Raw genomic sequence first — 21,602 nt, forward strand, 5'->3', positions numbered from 1 at the left:
ATATCCCTGTCTCCTACACTTCTTCTCAGGGTTGTTGTGCCCCTTGTGTGTTTTTCCTTTCTGTGCAGGCTCAGAGGGCCTTCATCTTCAGCTCCTTGGTCAGCACCTTCAGATCCCAAGGAACCTGGGATCTTCCACTCAAGCACCAGCGGGGAAAGGGCTGCACATGCACGGTTCAGATTGTTTTATGTTGGAATCTGTATTGTGCATGTGCAGTTCGGATTTCTTCTACTTGGTCAAGCACATGGGCTTGACCAATGTAAAAAATTCAAACTGCGTACGTGTGGCCCTTTCCCAGCCAGGCCATGCATGGGAGGCCAAAGGTTCCTCCTGCCCCTATCTTCTATCTTTCAATGTTCTTCTAGACGTGGAGAAGCACACCACAGAGCTGAAAATGAAGATTAAATTTAGTTTGCATTAATTTTTGATAATTTGAATCTTTTGTGGCACACTGGTTAAGAAGCTCTGATCTAAACAAGAACAAGGTACAACAGTAGGCCATGCAGCCCCTTGAGCCTGATGCGCCATTCAATATGCTCACAGCTGCTCAGATTGTGCCCTCAACTCCACCTTCCTGTCCATCTACCATTTCCCTCAGCTTGTCAATTAAAAATCCATCTTACTCAACCTTGAATATATTCAATGACTCAGCCTCCTCTATTCTCTGGAAAGAATTCCACAGTCTAACAACCTCTGAAAAAAATTCTCCTTATCTTTAGTCTTATATTGGAGATCCCCAACATTTAAACAGTCCACTAGTTCTCAACTCCCCCACAAGGGGAAGCATCCATCCTGTCAAGTCCCTTCAAAATGTTATGTTTTCAATGAGATCATCTTTTGTCCTTCTAAACTCCAATGGATACAGACCAGCCTGCTCAAACTTTCCTCAGAAGATAACCTCTTAGAAATCTTAGAAACCCTACAGCACAGAAAGAGGCCATTCGGCCCATCGAGTCTGCACCGACCACAATCCCACCCAGGCCCGACCCCCATATCCCTACACATTTACCCACTAATCCCTCTAAACTACGCATCCCAGGACACTAAGGGCAATTTAATCATGGCCAATCAACCTAACTCGCACATCTTTGGACTGTGGGAGGAAACCGGAGCACCCGGAGGAAACCCACGCAGACACGAGGAGAATGTGCAAACTCCACACAGACAATGACCCAAGCCGGGAATCGAACCTAGGTCCCTGGAGCTGTGAAGCAGCAGTGCTAACCACTGTGCTACCGTGCCGCCCCAATATTATAGATTTGTTAATTCAGTAATTAGTTGTTTTTATTCTTTTATGGGACATGGGTGCCACTGGCTGGCCAGCATTTATTGTCCATCCCTAGTTGCCTGAGGGCAACTGAGAGTCAAACACATTGCTGTGGGTCTGGAGTCACGTGTAAGCCAGACTAGGTAAGAAAGGCCGATTTCCTTCCTTAAACCAGATGGGTTTTTCCGACAATCGACAATGGTTTCATGGTTATCAGTAGATTCTTAATTCCAGATATTTCTTCATCCCAGGAAATCAGTCAAGTGAATCTGCAATCATATCCTATCATAAATAAGGAAACCAAACCGTACACAATATTCTGAGGTCCCTATCTGCTCCAAGAAGACGACCATCATCCCGGAACCTAAGAAAAACCAAGCAGCGTGCCTTAATGACTATTGGCCGGTGGCTCTGACATCCATCCTGAAGTGCTTCGAACGGTTAGTCATGGCACAAATCAATTCCAGCCTCCCGGACTACCTGGATCCACTAGTTTGCCTACCGCAGCAACAGGTCCACAGCAGACTCCATTTCCCTGGCCCTGCACTCAACCCTGGAACACCTTGATAACAAGGACACCTATGTCAGACTCCTATTTATTGACTACAGCTCACTTTTCAACACTATTATTCCCACGAAACCCATCTCCAAACTCCGTGGCCTGGGCCTCGGCACCTCCCTCTGCGATTGGATCCTGAACTCCCTAACTCACAGACCACAATCAATAAGGATAGGCAACAACACCTCCTCCACAATCATCCTCAACACCGGTGCCCCATAAGGCTGTGTTCTCAGGCCCCTACTATACTCCTTATACACCTATGACTGTGCGGCCAAATTCCCCTCCAATTTAATTTTCAAGTTTGTTGACGACATCACCGTAGTGGGTTGGATCTCAAACAATGACGAGACAGAGTACAGGAATAAGATAGAGAATCTGGTGAACTGGTGCAGCAACAATAATCTCTCCCTCAATGTCAACAAAATGAAGGAGATTGTCATTGACTTCAGGAAGCGTAAAGGAGAACATGCCCCTGTCTACATCAACAGAGTTGAAGTAGAAAGGGTCGAGAGCTTCAAGTTTTTAGGTGTCCAGATCACCAACAACCTATCCTGGTCCCCCCACTATAGTTAAGAAAGCCCACCAATGCCTCTACTTCCTCAGAAGACTAAGGAAATTTGGCATGTCAGCTACAATTCTCACCAACTTTTACAGATTCACCATAGAAAGCATTCTTTCTGGTTGTATCACAGCTTGGTATGGCTCCTGCTCTGCCCAAGACTGCAAGGAACTACAAAAGGTTGTGAATGTAGCCCAATCCATCACGCAAACCAGCCTCCCATCCATTGACTCTGTCTCCACTGCCTTGGCAAAGCAGCCAGCATAATTAAGGACCCCACGCACCCTGGTTATTCTCTCTTCCACCTTCTTCCTTTGGTAAAAAGATACAAAAGTCTGAGCTCACATACCAACCGACTCAAGAACAGCTTCTTCCCAGCTGCTGTCAGACTTCTGAATGGACTTACCTTGCATTAAGTTGATCGTTCTCTACACCCTCGCTATGACTGTAACACTACATTCTGCACTCTCTCGTTTCCGTCTCTACGAACGGTATGTTTTATCTGTATAGCGCGCAAGAAACAATACTTTTCACTATGTTAATACACGTGACAATAATAAATCAAATCAAAATTGTAGATGTGGTCTCACCAATGCTCTGTGCAACTGTAGCATAACTTCCCTACTTTTATGTTCAATTTCCCTTACAATGAACATCAATAACCATTTGCCTTCCCAATCATTTGCTTCACCTGCATACTAAGTGGTTCATGTACCAAGACACACAGGTTCCTCTACACTACACGGTTCTGCAGGCTCTCTCCATTAAAATATATTCTTTTCTGTTCTCCCTACCAAAGTGGACAAGTTTGCATTTTCCCACATTATATCCCATCTGCTAAATTTTGCAAACTCACCTAACCTATCCAAATCCCTTTATAGATTCTGCATCCTCTTGGCAATTTACTTTTCTACTTATCTTCAAGTCAACAACAAACTGAGCTACCATATATTTGGTTCTTTCATCCAAGTCGTTGATATAGACTGCAATAGTTGAGGCCCAGCATTGACCCCTGTGGCACTCTACAGCTTGTCAACCCAAAAATGACCCATATACCCCTACCCTCTGCTACCTGTTATCAAAGCAATTGTCTAGCCATGTTATGTTGCCCTCTACACCATGAGCTCTTATCTTGTGTCGTGACATTTGATGTGACACCTTTAGTTTCTACTCAATACTGCACTCAATATAACTCAGTTCATGGATGACTGGGTCAACAGCCTGAAATTCCCTCCCGAATTGCATTGTGGGTCAAACCACAGCATGTGGGCTGCAGCGTTTCAAGAAGGCAGCTCACCACCACCTTCTCGAGGGCAACTAGGGGTGGGCAATAAATGCTGGCCAGCCAGCAACGCCCATGTCCCATGAATGAATTTTAAAAAAGGCTATTCCAGCATGGCATAATAAAACTCAGCCCCACATGCTGCAAGCAGTAACAACCCATTGCAACTTACTGAATTATAATAAGGGCAGGGGAATGGAACTAATTGCATAGCTCTTTAAAGCCAGCACAGGCATTATGAGTATCCTTCTGTGCTATATCATTCTATGATCCTATTAATAATTAGACACACTTAAGAAAATGTATAAAAGTATTAGAAGAATTTATTCTAAAGAATTTACCTACTCACCTTGTAGAGTTTTCATACCCAAAGGAGAAGACATGTGCACCTCGCTCAGCCATGCTACCTTCTATATTGGGCACGACAAAATGAAGCCCTCCCTTTGGCTGGTCCAAAGAAAATTCTATATATACCTTCAAGACTTTCATCTCTAATAATGGCAAACAGAAAACAAAATGTGTCTAGGTAGTATACCACAAAAATTCGGTGTAATTAACAAACACTTTCACACATTACACTAATATGCAAATCTAACATACTGCAGAATTGTGATAGTGAACTGCATATCTGCACTGTCACTTAAATCACAGCTCAGACACAACATGTTAAAAATAATCTGAATAATCAATCAAAAGGATCAATCAAAAGCAAATTACTATTTGGATGTTTTTCTACATTGACTGCTGTCTGATCCATTCCTTGAGGAAGACACCAAACAATCTAGTCAAACAAGCAATTGTTAGCTTCTATTTTCTATTAGTACAGCGACCAGGTCAAAACCCTGCCTTTCTCTTTTTAAGGTTGATTGGCAAGGATAATCAGGGCTATGACAGTGAGATGCATTGATTTGCCATGGAACTATGTGCATTCCAAGTGACTGCCTTTGGTTCTTTCTATTTTGAAAAAAAGTGTAACATAAACTTGCAGCGTGAAATTTATTCGGCAGATTTACAGAATAATACATATTCCATTGAATATATTGGTAAATCTCGTGGCATTACCCAGTAAATCAAATGAAAATGTTGTTTTATAATGATGAGAGCAATATATACGCTATATTATTCTGTTCTTAGTGAAACTGTCCCTTTGCTGAAATAAATTTTCTACTGCTATTAAGCAAGCATGGATTAAGTTCAAAGTTAAATTGCTGTTCAGACTGTAGAACCCTGGTTAGTCCTTTTTTATTTGGCAAGGTCCTGACAGATGGTTTCACTGAACATTCCAAATGGTTGCATTTGTTTCTATATACTTTGAAGTGTGACACAGGGAAGCTTTACACTTAAGCAGTGCTGGTAATTTGAGGATCTGATGAATGAGCAATGGAAAATGTGATGAATATTTGATGCACCATTTTAACCATACATGCAGCTTTGCTGCAAAATTGCTCAATTAGGTGCTGTGTCATATAATACAAAATGTATTAAGATGACTGTCAGCCTTGGCTCAGTTGGGAGCATTCTCACCTGAGTCAGAAGGCTGTAGGTTCAAGTCCCACTCCAGAGACTTGTGGCACAAAAAAATCAAGGCTGACACTCCAGTGCAGTCCTCAGTGCTGCACTGTCAGAGGTGCCAATTTTCAGATGGGATGTTAAACTGAGATTCTGTCTGTTCTTTCAGGTAGAAGTAAAGATCCTATGGCACTATTGCAAAGAAAGCAGGAGCAAGAGTTATTTGTTGTGCTCTGGTCAATATTTATCCCTCAATCAATAATTTTTAAAATAGATCATTTGGTTATCACGTTTCTTTCTGGGAGTTTGTTGTCCACAAATTATCTGCTTTCTTACATTAAAACAGTGTCGACTCTTGAAAAGAATTCCATTGGCTGTAGAGCACTTTGAGATATCCTAAGGTGATGAAAGGCACTCTACAAATGCAAACATTTCTTTTATTTATTTTGTGGTTGATTAAGCCAAATTGCATTTTGTTATATAGCACATAGAATATTTACAACTTCTTGGAGATCAAATTCTAAAGGATTATCCATCTTTACACAAAAAATGCAAATCAGTAGAGGTTCTCTTGCTTGGCAGGACTCTGGTAGAGATCTTATGCTTGTAGAATTGGTAGATATTATGAGTTTTAACAGTACAAGTTAGGCTGTCATTACGTTTGGCAGCAGTGGTGATTTTTTGAGGCAGTACTGGAAGGGGTGGAGAAGAAGTGAACTTCAGGTTATGCAGCAGATCTACTTAGGTGGGAGGGGACAAAGAAAGCAAAAGAGAAAGAGTCCAGGGTTTTGATAGCAACATCAACTAGAATTTTGGGCTTGGGACTGTAGGAAAGAGGTACTTCAGTGTGGCAACACTACAAGTTGAATCTATGGTCTGTAAATAAATCAATTAAAATATTGCACTGGCATAACACCATTCATATCCCCAAAATATTTCAAAATACTTTCTACATACTCAGCACCTCATAGCCAAAGAATTACTTTTGAAGTACAGCCATTTGATTATATAAGCAACCCCAGAACCAACTTGCATGCAAGGTCCAACAATTTAGATAAATGTTCAATTATTCTACTTTTAACAGTGCTGTTCATGGGATACATCGTAACCAGGATAATAGCACCATATTTTATTTCCTGTCCATTCAAATTAGTAGACTAGGCCTCAATTTAGCGTACTAGCTGAAAAATTGAACATTTAACAATGCAGCTCTTGACCACTATTGCAATGAATTTTCAGCCAAGATTGTGAGATCAGTCTTGGGAGGGGTTTGAAGCCAGAAAGGTTTCATTCAAATGATTGCATTCTACCAATTGAGCCAAGCTAAGATAGAATCATTCAGCATGGAAGAAGGAGGCTATTCCACCCGCCATATCAATGTCAACTCTTTGAAAAAGCTTTCCCATTCTATACCTCTGCTCTTTCCCCATAGTCCCAAACATTTCTTCTTTTTATGGTTTTTTTGAAAGTCAGTATAAGTCTCCTTTTACCACTCTTTCAAGCAGTATATTCCAGATCAAAATAGAATCCCTACAGTGCGGAAGGAGGCCATTCAGCCCATTAAGTCTGCACCGACTCTTACCCAAGCTTACCCTTTAACCCCACGTATTTACCCCGCTAACCTATATATGTTGGGACACTAAAGGGCAATTTAGCACAGCCAATCAACCTAACCCACACATCTTTGGATGGTGGGAGGAAACTGGAACATCCGGAGGAAGCCCACACAGACACAGGGAGAACATGCCAACTCCACACAGACAGTCACCCGTGGCCGGAATCGATCCTGGATCCCTGGCACTGAGGGGCAGCAGTGCTAACCACTGTACCACCCCGCCACCCCTTAATAACCCTGTATTAAACAATTTCTTCCAATTACCCCCTGCATATTTTTACAACTATTTTAAATCTGTTTGCAACATTTAAAAATATTGAAGACACAGAGCCGCATTTGTTTGTGGGAAAGTTTTGGAAGAAGTGACTTCCTTAATCCCATTTGCTTGCACTTGGTGCTTCACAAGATATTCAATATGTACATGCCATTTTTCACTCACTGATTTAGACAGCCATATGTTCTTGCTGAGTCCACCTGTGAGCAATGGGACCATCACAGGGGGAAAGAAAATCACATTTCCTCGATCATAATTATAAAATTTCAGAATTAGCCATCTGCTAACCATTTTGAGCAACAATTCATGCATCTACAAGAAGAAAAACTCACTTTCTTCTGAAAGAACTTTAAAATTTTTGTTCTTGATACATGGGTGGTGATTGGAGCAGGCTCGAGGGGCCTACTCCAATGGACTACTCTTGCTCCTGATTCATGTGTACATTTTATCTGCTGCCAGTCCACAAATTACCAGATTTATTGAATTCAATTTCATAACTTTGCCATGTTGGGATTTGAACGCAATCTCAGAGTTGCTAATCAATTACCAGAAACATTTAGCTGCTGTACCCTGAAAGCTTATGCTTTGCAGTGTGTATTTATACTTACCATCAACATGTTTCCATAGTTCAGATGGAACCTTAATACACAGCTCTCCATTTCCTATGTCTGGGTCAACTGCACTGACTGCTGCTGCATAAGCATTGGAAAAATAATTAAGATTACGCCTAGAATACAAGAGAGGAAAGAAAACAGATATATTCCATATCTTAAAATGCTACAAAATTGTCAATTAATCAGACAAAGCAATGCAAAGGAATGGCAATAGAGCATTCAATAATGTATACATCACAATTTAAACTAGGTTAAATATCTTTGCTTTGTGCCCTAATTGGATTTTTAAATATGCAGCAAAATTGTTTAATCTCACAAAATGTTATACAAATCCCATCTCCACTGAGACTAACAGCTTTATTGAATGCAAGAATCTCAGAAGTAATCAAATGTGTTTTAAAATCCAGTTCAATAGATGGTGATTATTGCAATATCAAGATCATTTTCAGAATCTAAGCAGCAAAAACTTGAATTCAGAATCAGGAAATGGCAGTAATTGTTTAGACTTCAAATTATGAAGGTATGAACATCTTTTATCGATGTAATTAAGAGTTTTGCATCTAGTGCATGTTTATCAGAGGGATCACACTTCAGTCTGTCATACAGCCATAGAACAATAGTAATTTAGTATATACCAGTATTTTCTTATTTTCAGCCAATCAAATATATTTTGGACTATGCTCTGACATTCCCATTTGGTGTTTGTTAACCCACAACCTAAAGCCAAAGTCAACCGCTAAAACATTTCTTGTAGAAATAAATATTTCCTCTCATACATTGATATAACTGTTCTTTTACGTATCTCTCCCAGCTACTCTGCCTACTAATATGTCATTTTGCTCAACGACCAATGGAAGGCTTCAAGGGCCAAAACTGTTACTGTCCCCATAATTATTTTCTCACTGCTTTAAGATTACTTCATAAAATGATGCATCATTTATTTTGGTAGTAAACATATCTCATTATTAATCATGGTTTGTTTATTTTGGGAAGGGCGTGGTTTGTATTTGTAGTGTCTTTTGAATACCTCAACTAAGTCACCCCTCAACCTTCTGAACACAAGGAAATACATAGAATTATAGAATCCCTACAGTGCAGAAGGAGGTCATTCAGCCCATCAAGTCTACACCTACTCTCTGACAGAGTATCCTACTCAGGCCCAACCCCCGCCCCATCCTCGTAAACCTACACATTTACCCCACTAATTCCCCTAATCTTTGGAAGTGGGAGGAAACCAGAGCACCTGGAGGATGCCCACAGACACAGGGAGAACATGCAATCTCCAAAGAGACAGTCACCCAAGGCTGATGCACAGTAACTTCATTGCAATGTTAATATAAGCCTTACTTGTGACTAATAAATAAACTTTACTTTGGTGCTGTGATGCAGCAGTGCGAAACCACTGTATCAAGTTTTTTTTGTAGAAATTGCCCTCAGTTTAACCAATTCAGCCGCTCATTCTCATGAATCTACATCACACCTCTTCCAAAGTCAATATATATGTCCTGATTTTTGGTGCCCAAAACTGAACCCAATACTCCAGATGGGATCTGACCAAGATTCTGCAGAACAAAGAACAATACAGCACAGGAACAGGCCCTTCGGCCCTCCAAGCCCGCGCCGCTCCCCGGTCCAGGATTGAATCCTGAATCCAGGATCCCCGCCCAATTTTCCAGCCTATCTACATCCTAATATCCTATCCACCGATCTGTCCCCCACAGCTACGATGCTTTGTTCATTACAACCTATTAACTCACCCCCACCCCCCCCATTCCAGACCATGTGATCTCCAGGGAGAGGCGAAAACCCAGAGTGAAAAACCCCAGGGCCAATATGGGGAAAAAAAACTGAAACATTACTTTCTCATTTTTGAATTCCAAACTCCTTGATATAAAAGAAAATATTACATTATCCTTTTTTTTGTACCTGTACACTTACTTGTACCAATTTGTGTCTGAAGTTTATTAGTGTCACAAGTAGGCTTACATTAACACCGCAATGAAGTTACTGTGAAAATCCCCTAGTCGCCACACTCCAGCGCCTTTTCGGGTACACTGAGGGACAATTTTAGCATGACCAATGCACCTAACCAGCATGTCTTTCAGACTGTGGGAGGAAACCGGAGCACCCGGAGGAAACCCCACAGACACGGGGAGAGTATGCAGGCTCCGCACAGACAGTGACCCAAGCCAGGAATCGAACCTAGGTCCCTGGCACTGTGAGGGAGCAGTGCTAATCACTGTGCCACATGGATATCCAAATCCTTGTACTTCCAAGTTTGTGTTTCTCAGATCCAAGGTGGAGGCCTCAATTGAACCTCCATAGATCTATTCATTCACTGATTTTGCCAATGTCTCTTTGTAATTTCCTGCCCCCATCCACAAAACTACTGTGCCACCTTACTTAGTGTCACCTGTAAACTTGGCTATACAGCTTATTTCTTTCACCAAGTCATTAATATATACAGTTAAAAAGCTGAAGTCCAACCACAGATTCCTCGGGAAACCATTTGTCACATTCTAATCAGAACAAGCTTTTGATCCCTACTATCTCTTGCCTACTTCCTAATCGGTTACCAATTTGAAGGCTACCTCCAAATCCATGGGTTCTCATTTTTGCTGATAATCTCTTGTATTGAACCTTTCAAATGTATTCTGAAAATCCGACTAAGCTTTATCCATAATTACTCCCTATTCAACATGTTAACTGCCTCCTTAAAAATTCAACTACATTGGTCAGAAACAATTTGCCTTTCATAATCTATGCCGATTCTTTTCAATCAATTGACACCTGTTCAAGTACTCAGTCAATGTCTCTGATAAGATGCCAGTTAACTTCTGGACAATTATAGAGCTGACGTTTGTTTGGTTACTTGGTTCTCTGTCCACCCTTCTTAAATAACAGAGTGACATCTGCAAATTTTCATCCAAAAATGCAATTCCTGAATCTAGAGTGCTTCTGAAAATTAAACTAACGCATCTGGAATTTCAACCATATAACATCTTGGGATCAAAACCTAATCAGCAGCTCATTCAGTTTCTCAAACTTTTCATATATCATTCCAAAATAATCTAAAATCTCATATGTAAAACTTTAACATGGAATGACCTATAAAAGGTTTTGCGACATGATGCCATATTACAACCCTGAAAATGACCATGTCCCTGTCCATTAAGGATTAAGTAAAAAATCTGAAAGCACAAATTATGGCTATCTGTGATTGCACAGTATTTGCTGTGTTACAAAGTTTTACACCTGATGAAAGTTACTTTTTTGATCTTTGTCAAGTTGGGGCACTAACATGCTTCTTACAGCCTCCAAGATGATCAGGTATTGTGCAGATATCCTGCTTTTGATTATCAAATAGGCCCTGATGGAAGCGCACATCTATGACCTTTCAGTGACTATTGGATCTTCATTGGCTATGATGGCCTGCCATCTATGGCAAAACAGCCTGCCAACAAGTCACTATTTCGATTTGGACATGAAGAAAAGACATTTTGGGCTCCCAGTTCCAAACAACCACAGCCTAATGTAAATTATCTTTAAGAAATAAAAGCTGAATGCATTTTATATTTAGTAAGCACCATGTGAATTGATATTTTATAGTTCTACAACTTTTTTAAAAAAGTTTATTTATTAGTCACAAGTAAGTTTTACATTAATACTGCATAATACTGCAATGAAGTTACTATGAAATTCCTCTAGTCGCCACAGTCCTGCACCTGTTCAGGTCAATGCACCTAACCAGCACATCTTTCAGAATATGGGAGGAAACCCACACAGACACGGGGAGAATGTGCAAACTCCACACAGACAGTGACCCAAGCCGGGAATCGAACCCGGGTCTCTGCCGCTGTTAAGCAACAGTGCTAACCACTGTGCTTCATAGTAACTTAATTGCAACCTGAATTTATAATAGCTAACATTTTTAGGTTTTTTTTAAAAAACAGCAAATCAACATTGCTAACATTCAAAGAATTTTTAGTCTAAATCTAATGAACAGTGAGTCATTTTGGACCAAAAACTTGAGTGCTTGTCCCTTTCTTTGACAGATCCTTGCTTTCCATCACTCAGTTTCAGCACTTGGAGCCATTGCAATGTCATACTTACTGCTTTGATTCATGGTGGCAGACTTCTAAGGTTGGATCATTGTAAATAAAAGCAGCTTCCAAATCATTTACTCTTACTCTGTAAATCCGGCATTGCTTGCTGTTCAATTTTATTCTATTGAGGTTTGCAAGTGACGGGAATATAGTCAATTCCACGTACCCCTGCAAACATAAAACATACAAAATTCCTATTTAGTATGTCTGAAATTATCTTTAGTACAAAATTTGAAAAATACAGTGGATACTTACTATAACAGACTTCCTCTGGAAGTTTATGTTATTTATGCAGACCACCTGGTGAGTTGTATAAAGATATAAATCAAAAGTAAATAACAGGTCAGTGCAGAAAAACTTCACGCCAATTAATATGAAATAAAAACAGAAAATGCAAGAAAAACTCAGCAGGTCTGGCAGCATCTGGGGAAAGAGAAACGGAGTTAATGGTGAGTCTGTATGATTTATTGAGCTGATTAATTTTAATAGATGTAAACAATTGGCATGGTTCAAACAGTTAGATTTTTGGAGGTAGTGGATGTAACAATAAAGCCACTGGATGAAAATTTCACTGTTTAGACACAGCCCTAAATCTGTCACCATAATCAGCAACCTTATTCTCCAACAAAAGAAAACCGAACCATTGCCCCTCGACATTCAGTGGCATTACCATGGCTGAATACCCCTGCCACCAACATCCTGGAGGTTACCATTGACCAGCAACTGATTATATAAATACTGTAAATACTGATTATATAAATACTACAACATCAGATCAAAGGCTAGGAATCTTGTTGCAAGTAGCTCACCTCCTGACTCCCCAAAGCCTGTCCACTATCTACGAAGCACAAGTCAGGAATACGATAGAATACTCTCCACTGGATGAGTGCAGCTCCAACAACACAAGAAGTTTGACTCATCCAGGGCAAAGCAGCCCCGCTTGATTGGCACTACATCCACTCCCTCCACCACCGACACACAGTTAGAAATGTGCACCATCTACAAGATGCACGCAGGAACTCACCAAGCTTCCTTAGGCAGTAGCTTCCAAACCCACGATCACTACCATCTAGAAGGACAGGAGCAGCAGATACATGGGAACACCACCACCTGCAAATTTCCTTTCAAGCCATCCACCATCCTGACTTGCAAACATATTGCCATTCCTTCAGTGTTGCTGGGTCAAAATCCTATATTTCCCTCCCTAACAGCACTGCGTGTACACCTACACCACAGGGACAGAGTGGTTGAAGGCGGCAGCACACCACCACCTTCTCAGGGGCACTTTGGTATGGGCAGTAAATGCTGGCCTAGCCAGCAATACCAACTTCCCACACAGAAATAAGATAAAAGTAAGGTTTTTCAGAGTTTTGGGTGTTGGATGAAAAGGTGGCTCCATACCACAATCTGAATCTACACACAATTTTAAATTTGGGTCTGTTGTCTTAAGCTGTACATTGTTCGGAAATTCCAAGAATCTAAATATATTTAACTAATTGTTCTTTTCAAATGATAAATTAGCTTGCAAGTGAATGCTAATTATGTATTTATTGCTACTGTAGAAAGAAATAATAGAAATTAAATTGGGATTTAAGCTTATTTTATATTACATATCTGCAGAATAATTATTGCAAATATTTCAAAAGATGTACCACTGTCAACTGCACCAACCACTTACCTCCCTGTGTCACACAAACACAAGTTCCAAAATGGCCTACATTATGACCCTTGCATCTTGTGCTGAGCTCCACGAGTTGGTCTTTTTCCTCACTCTTAACCTAGAGTTAACGTTTCACTAAAAATTGCTTGACGTGCAAGTGGATATCATCTGGGACCTTCCTGAATAACTGTACCAAAAGTCTGTCTTCTTAACAAATTAAATTCAAGGATTGAATGGTTAGCAAAGTTTTGAAGTGACAATTTGGACATTTGACTATTTAAAAGAAAAATCATGTAATTGCTAATTATGTGGTGTAAAGTTGTTTTATCTATGGAACATAATACACAATCATACAAATAGAGCAGTTTATGCTCAAACTCATACAATTCCTTAAGCTCATGATGTTACAGGGGGAAATGAACACGGGGCGGCACAGTGGTTAGCACTGCTGCCTCACACTGCCAGGGACCAGGGTTCAATTCTTGGCTTGGGTCACTGTCTGTGCGGAGTCTGCACATTCTCCCCGTGTCTGCGTGTTTCCTCCCAGTCCGAAAGACATGCTGGTTAGGTTAATTGGCCATGCTAAATTCTCCCTCAGTGTACCCAAACAGGCGCCGGAGTGTGGCGTGACTAGGGGATTTTCACAGTACTTCAGTGCAGTGTTAATGTAAGCCTACTTGTGACTGATAAATAAACTTTTACTTTTAACTTTACTTTAGAACATGGTAATTGTTGGTTACTCATACATGAGTGGACTCACACTTAGAGGTTGGGGGAACTCTCAATACAGACATACTGAAATGAATTTATTTCTTTACTCCTTTACTTTACTCCTAGCCAGCATCCATTACAAAATAATTAAACGAATCAGTTTGTTTAACTTGCATTCTGGCTGCATGTTCTATGTGGCATTTGCAGAAAAATCATATAATTGCTAATTGCAAAGTAGAGGCCATTGGAAACACAAATTATCCCATTAACAGGATCTTTATTACATTAAATAGCAATCCTCAGCATGGAGTCCCAGAATATGTCAGTCTCAACACTCAAGTCGCCTGTAGAGCAGAGTCTTGCATCATGGAGATGTTTGGGATGAGCCTTCCCAACCATCTCCCTGACCAAAAACAAACTTACTGTGTGCAAAGACACATTTCAGAAAAAGGTGGACAACAGCCTATTCCCATCACAGCCCCGTGAGGGCAAAGTAACTATCCTACAAATGCAGCAAAATGTTGATATTCATGGAGAAGTTGACTGCGAGTTCACTTCTTTTTAAGCATAGGGCATTGCAACTTAACTGATACATTACAATGAGCTTCCAACAAAGGAGATAAGCCCCTTATGAAAAGACGTAAAGCACCTTAAAAAGCAAAATTGCACTTAGGCCAAATTTCTTTAAAAAGGATTGTTTTAAGACTGTTATAAAAGCACAAGGATATCAATTTCAATGGCAGACTCAGATTTGCAACTGATTCATACAGTCGGGAGTTCAATGCAATGCACTGAAAACAATACTCTTCAATTTAATTCCATACTATCACCGGACTTCATTCACTGCTGTTTGTAGGACTTGTGATAAACCAGAAGACATTAACATTCCCCAAGAATGAAAATGTCCAGCATTTCTGCCCTTTAAATTGACAGTAACTCCATAGCTATCTTGCCAACACTATTTAACAAATCCAAAAAGTAAAAATTAGCTAAAAGCTGGAAGCTCTAATGCAACACAAAATTGTCCACTAAATGTTCAATTATGAAAATACAAGATTTTTATACACACTGGGCTTCTACACCGTTGTATTATGGTACATCCCCAAAGTGCACCTGGCTGAGGAGAATCACATGCCACTCTTTACAAAGTGACAACAGAGCTCTACACACATGTTCTTTCAATAGTTTCCAAATGCTGTGCAAATTTTATGTTCCACTGGCCTTTTTCAAAAATGGTTTAAAAAAGGTTTTAAAAGTTTCCAATAATCCAATTGCCTGAAGGTGACCATGTATCTCTTAGATTCAGTTCATAGGTTTTCAATTTGGGGTTCATATAGTTGTCAGGTTTATATCAGGTCCAAAGATGTGCGGGTTAGGTGTACTGGAAATGGTAAATTGCCTCTTAGTGTCCCGGGATGCATAGGTTAAAGGGATTAGTGGGGTAAATATGTGCAGGTACGGGGATAGGGCCTGGGTGGGATTGTTGTCGGTGCAGACTCGAATGGGCCAAATGACCTCCTCCTGCACTGTAGGAATTCTATATCGACCCTGGAGGTACCCACACTGTACATCCATGTTTAGAGTTTCAAAAACTGTACTCAATTTTTCCATATCATTTCTCAGCAAAAAAAATGTTTCCAGCAATAATACATGTTCACTTTGGTAGCTTACTCCATCAGAAGTTATGATGGGGTCCACAGGAAGGTGTCACATTTGCAGGAATCACTATTGCAGAAAGTATCAGTGCACAAGAATCCAATTGTAAAATAATTAAATTTAAAAAGCATCTTTCATGAACTAGGATTGTTTCAAAACACTTCAGTGTTGTATCATAGGAAACATGGCAGTTAACTTATGCACAGCAGGGAAATAATGACCAGATAATCTGTTTTTTGATTTGGTTGAGGGATAAATAGTGGTTGGGACACCAAGGAGAACTCCTCAGCTCTTCTTCAAAATAGTGTCCTGGGATTTGTGCATCCACTTGAGAAGGCAGATGGAACCAATGCTTCAACATTTTACTCAAAAGGCAGCACCTCCAAATAGTATAACATAGAATTGTCAGCCAGGATAATGTGCTCATTTCTCTGGAATGGGTTTTGAATACGGTACACAACCTTCTAAACAGAAGCAAAAACACTCCCACCAATTACAGACATGAATCTGGAGTTATGCTACAAGGTTTTGTGCCAATAAATACCATAGAAGCCAGTGTGTGATCTGGAACTAACAGAGATTCCAACACAGAATAAAATGAATTTTATGCTGCTGGTCCACCCCTGAATGACTTAGCTCAGATTTTAAGGTTGTGCGCTATTATATCCTACACACCTCAATTAGATTACTTTGATGTTCTGTTCACAAGGCAATAGAAGCCATTTGTTTGTATTCATTTATGGATGTGGGCATCACTAGCTAGGCCAGCATTTATTGCCCATCCCTAAATTCCCTTAAGGAGGTGGTGGTGAGCTGCCTTCTTAAACCTGCTGAGTCCTAGAGGTGCAGGTACACCCACAAGTGCTGATCGGGAGGGAGTTCCAGTATTTTGACCCAGCGACAGCGAAGGAACAGCGATATATTTCTACGTCAGGATGGTGTGTGGCTGCTGCCTTAGTCCTTTTAGATGGTAGCGGTTTTGGATTTGAAAGGTGCCTTGGTGAATGCCTGCAGTGTATCTTGTAGATGGTACACACTACTGCTGCTGTTTGTCAGCAGTGGATGGGTCGGGAGGGTGCCAATCAACTGGGTTGCTTTGTACTGGATGATGTCGAGCTTTGTGAATGTTGATGGAGCTGCATTCATCCAGGCAAGTGAAGTATTCCATCCCACTCCTGATTTGTGCCTTGTAGATGGTGCACAGGCTTTGAGGAATTAGGATTCCTAACTTCAAACCTGCTTTTGTAGGCACAGTATTTATACAGCTAGCCCATTTCAGTTTCTGGTCAATGGTAATTTCCAAGATGCTGATGGGGGGATTTAGTGATGCCAAAGCCACTGAATGTCATGGGGTGATGGTTAGATTCTTTCTTGTTGGAGATGGTCATTGCCCAGCACTTGCATGGTAGTGACTAGAATGGTTGACAAGGAAAGGGCCGTGGATGTCGTCTATATGGACTTTAGTAAAGCGTTTGACAAAGTCCCTCATGGTAGGTTGGTGCAAAAGGTTGGATCTCATGGGATAAAGGGGGAGGTGGCTAGATGGGTGGAGAACTGGCTTGGTCACAGAAGACAGAGGGTGGTAGTGGAAGGGTCTTTTTCCTGCTAGATGCCTGTGACTAGTGGTGTTCCGCAGGGCTCTGTATTGGGACCTCTGCTGTTTGTGATTCATATAAATGATCTGGAAGGTGGCGTAACTGGGGTGATCAGTAAGTTTGCAGATGACACGAAAATGGCTGGGCTTCCAGATAGTGAGGAACATTGTCAGAGGCTACAGATGGATATAGATAGGCTGGAAATTTGGGCAAAGAAATGGCAGATGGAGTTCAATCCTGATAAATGCGAAGTGATGCATTTTGGTAGAAATAACGTAGGGGGGAGGTATACGATAAATGGCAGAACCATAAAGGGTGTAGATACGCAGAGGGACCTGGGTGTGCAAGTCCACAGATCCTTGAAGGTGACGTCACAGGTGGAGAAGGTAGTGAACAAGGCATATGGCATGCTTGCCTTTATAGGACGGGGCATTGAGTATAAAAGTTGGGGTCTGATGTTGCAGTTGTATAGAACGTTGGTTCGGCCGCATTTGGAATACTGCGCCCAGTTCTGGTCGCCACACTACCAGAAGGACGTGGAGGCTTTAGAGATAGTGCAGAGGAGGTTTACCAGGATGTTGCCTTGGTATGGAAGGGCTTAGTTATGAGGAGAGATTGGGTAAACTGGGGTTGTTCTCACTGGAAAGACTGAGGATGAGGGGTGACCTAATAGAGGTGTATAAAATTATGAAAGGCATAGATAGGGTGAATGGTGGGAAGCTTTTTCCCAGGTCGGTGGTGACGTTCACGAGGGGTCATAGGTTCAAGGTGAGGGAGGGGGAGGTTTAACACGGATATCAGGACGTATTTTACGCATAGGGTGGTGGGGGCCTGGAATGCGCTGCCGGGCAAGGTGGTGGAGGCGGACACACTGGGAACGTTTAAGACTTATCTAGATAGCCACATGGACGGAGTGGGAATGGAGGGATACAAAAGAATGGTCTAGTTTGGACCAGGGAGCGGCGCGGGCTTGGAGGGCCAAAGGGCCTGTTCCTGTGCTGTATTGTTCTTTGTATGAATGTTACTCACCACTAATCAGTCCAAACCTGGATATTGTCCAGGTCCTGCTGAGTTTAGCAGAAAAGACAGTTGATCAGCAGTTGCAGACATTTATGAAAATAGTTCACGATTCACAACAAAGATTTATCACAGCGAGAAGGAAAGACACCAGGAAGGAGATAAATCAATCATGGTTAACCAATGAAGTTAAGGACAGTATTAAACTGAACAAAAAATATACAACGTGGCAAAAATTAGTGGTAAGCCAGAGGTTCAGGAAAATTTTAAAAATCATATGATCAAAAAAGGGAAAAGATAAATGATGAGGGTAAATTAGCAAGTAATATTAAAATGAACAGCAAGAGCTTAAGAGAGACCGAAGTGAACATAGGCCCCTTAGAGAATGAGACTGGGGAAATAATAATGGGGAACCAGGAAATGGCAAAGGAGTTAAGCAAATACTTTGCATTAGTCTTCAGGGTGGAGGACACTAATGACATTCCAAAAATACTAAATAATCAAGGGGCAAAAGGGAGGGGAGGAAATAAATACAATAACTATCACTGGAGAAAAAGTACTAGTGAAACTAATGAGGCTAAAGGCCAATAAGTCCCCTGGATCTGATGGGTTGCATCTCACTATATTAAAGGAAGTAGTTACAGAGATAGTGGATGCACAGGTAGTAATCTTCCAAAAAACCCTTCAAATTCTAGAGAAGTTGAAGAGAATTGGAAAACTGTTTGTTCAAAAAGGGAGGGAGACAAAAAAACAAGTAACTATAGGTCAGTTAGCTTAACGTCATTGGGAAAATGCTAGAGTCTATTATAAAGGGTGTAATAGCAGAGCATTTAGAAATACATAATGTAATCAAGCGGAGTCAGCATGGCTTCATGAAGGGTAAATTATGCCTGATAAATTTATTAGAATTTTTTGAGGTGGTAATGAGCAGGATAGATAAAGCGGAACCAATAGATGTAATATACTTGGGATTTCCAAACAGTGGATAAGGTACCACTCAAAAGGGTATTTAATAAGAGCTCATAATATTGTGGGTAGTATGTTAGCACGGGTAGAGGATTGGCTAGTTGATACAAGACAGAAAGTTGGGATAAGAGGGGCATTTTTAGGATGGTAACCTGTATGTAGCTAATGAGGGTGGGTGATCTTTAGTTGAGTAAAAAGGAAGACATATCAGAAACACTGTTGTAGAATGTTGCAACAGAATAGATGTGAAAGGCAGAGGAACTGGGGGAATGGAATCTTAATAGAAGGCAGGATTTGCGAAAGTGTAGCAAAGGTAGCTGTGGGAGTCAGTAGGCTTACTGGTGACAGCCTACCCCCCAGAATGGAGACAAAGAAGTCGAGGAACTGAAGTGTTCAAGGTGTGAAGGTGAGAGGGAGGTTGAAATTGGAAACAAAGTTGGAGAAGAACAGGAACTGGCAGTTATACAGTTAATGATGTGGAAAAAGCACTGGGAGAAGAGGACCTGAGCATAACTGGAACAAGGAATGTTCCACTTACTCTACAAAATGGCAGGAATAACTAGGGCCCTTCAGCCATCCATAAAGTGTTGGGGATGGAGGGTGGTGGTGTTTGACAGGGACTGGTTGGGTCTCCGTTTGAAGAAGAAGAAGCAAAGGCTCCTCAGGCTGTCCTGGTGGGTTTTGACGATGTGGATGTTCATAGTGAAGAGGGGACACTTTGGGCCAGGACACTGGAAATTGTTGAAATGACATAGGGCACCAGAAAGGTCACAGATTTCAGTGGGAAGAGACTGGACAAGGCCAGAAAAAAACACAATCAGAAGAAATAAGTGAGGGACAGGAATAGGCTGAAATGATGGGTCTTCGATTTGATTTTATTGTCACATGTATTAGTGTACAGTGAAAAGTATTGTTTCTTGCGTGCTATACAAAACATAGTGTACATAGAGGAGAGTGCAGAATTTAGTGTTACAGTAATAGCTAGGGTGTAGAGAAAGATCAACTTCATATGAGGTAGGTCCATTCAAAAGTCTGATGGCAACATCATGTTTGTGGATTTTGGGAAGGTGGCAGAAGCCAGCTATTTGGTGTTGGGGGAATGAGGTGGACAGTTGCAGAGCAAAAATCTCCAGAGATGATGTAGCTAGTAACAGTCCTGGAAACAATGGCTTTGATATTCAGTGGTGTGGGGTCATAATCCGGAGAGAGGGAAGAAGTGTCAGAGAGTTGGCACTCAACCTCAGCAAGGTAGAGGTCGGCAAGTCTGACAACTCAGCTTTGGATAACCCTCCAAGCCTCTCCATGCTTCCTCTTCATTTAAGGAACTCTTAAAACCTACCTTACCTAACATCTCATTTCATTCAGCTTAAATGTTGCTTGATAACATTATGGATCATTCTGCTAAACTAAAAGGAGCTATATATCTGCAAGTTGGTGTGATTGTTCAAATCCCTCCAAGAACTCTCTGGGCAATGCTGAGGGCAGATTAATCCTTTCAGTTATCCATCAGCCTCTCCCGTTCAAGACCCTCTGTGCCTTAAACCTCCCATGAAATTATTCACGTAGCTGTGTGACCCCCCTCCCCTCCCACCCGCCTTCATTTCAAAGTGCAGCTCCCAGATGGCTGGCCATTGTGGAGCATTACCTTGAGTAGGAAGATTTACACTGAAAAAAACACCAGACCGAGCAAAAAGAGAAGGAAGATACTTATAATTTATAGGGCCTCGGGCTCTCGAACCCTTTGTCTCCCTTCTTCCTGTTCATGTTTCTGGGCCGCTCTCACTCTCTGGGTTAAATTGCACACTGGTCCGTCCCACCGCCTCTTCTCATCGTTCTCAGCCTCAGTGGGCTGGGAAGGGGGGGATGCTGGTGGCAGTTGTCAGTTGCCCCACTCGGGACCCTGCCGCGCGCCCCGCGCTCTCTCATCGACCGCGCCAGCCCTCGCGCTCTGTCGTCATCGCTCCCCCCGCGCGCGCTCTCCAACTGCCGCCAGCCAGAGCGGCCATTTTGATTCTGACCTTTGACCTCCAGTTCAAGCCTCCTTATTTTAATTATTTTTAACCAAGAGACTTCTTTCCAACCTACTCAAAACGCCTTTTTGGCAAACGGAATAAATTTCCAAGGCGGCACATCCGTTAGATAAAACAGTCACACCGATCAGAAAAAATGCGCGGAACTACGCGCCTGCGTGAGGCGCAAAGGCTGCAAT

General features: G+C 41.4%; 1 protein-coding gene across 3 annotated transcripts in view; it reads right to left on the bottom strand.

Moving 5' to 3' along the window:
* Positions 1-21,296, bottom strand: part of taf2 (TAF2 RNA polymerase II, TATA box binding protein (TBP)-associated factor) — a 111,180-nt gene extending 89,884 nt beyond the window's left edge. For 2 of the 3 annotated variants that reach the window (XM_078216509.1, XM_078216510.1), the window contains exons 1-5: positions 21,104-21,296; positions 12,044-12,097; positions 11,796-11,956; positions 7,677-7,795; positions 4,020-4,161 (exon numbers count right to left, since the gene is read on the bottom strand). In XM_078216509.1, the coding sequence (XP_078072635.1) occupies positions 4,020-4,161; positions 7,677-7,795; positions 11,796-11,956; positions 12,044-12,097; positions 21,104-21,157 (530 nt within the window). In that variant the 5' untranslated portion in view covers positions 21,158-21,296. Of the gene's footprint in view, positions 1-4,011; positions 4,162-7,676; positions 7,796-11,795; positions 11,957-12,043; positions 12,098-21,103 lie in introns of those variants that run through there. The other variant, XM_078216511.1, reaches the window with a different exon arrangement.
* Between the last annotated feature and the right edge of the window lie 306 nt (positions 21,297-21,602).

The sequence above is a fragment of the Mustelus asterias genome, chromosome 7, assembly GCF_964213995.1.
Source record: "Mustelus asterias chromosome 7, sMusAst1.hap1.1, whole genome shotgun sequence".
Lineage (NCBI taxonomy): Eukaryota > Metazoa > Chordata > Chondrichthyes > Carcharhiniformes > Triakidae > Mustelus > Mustelus asterias.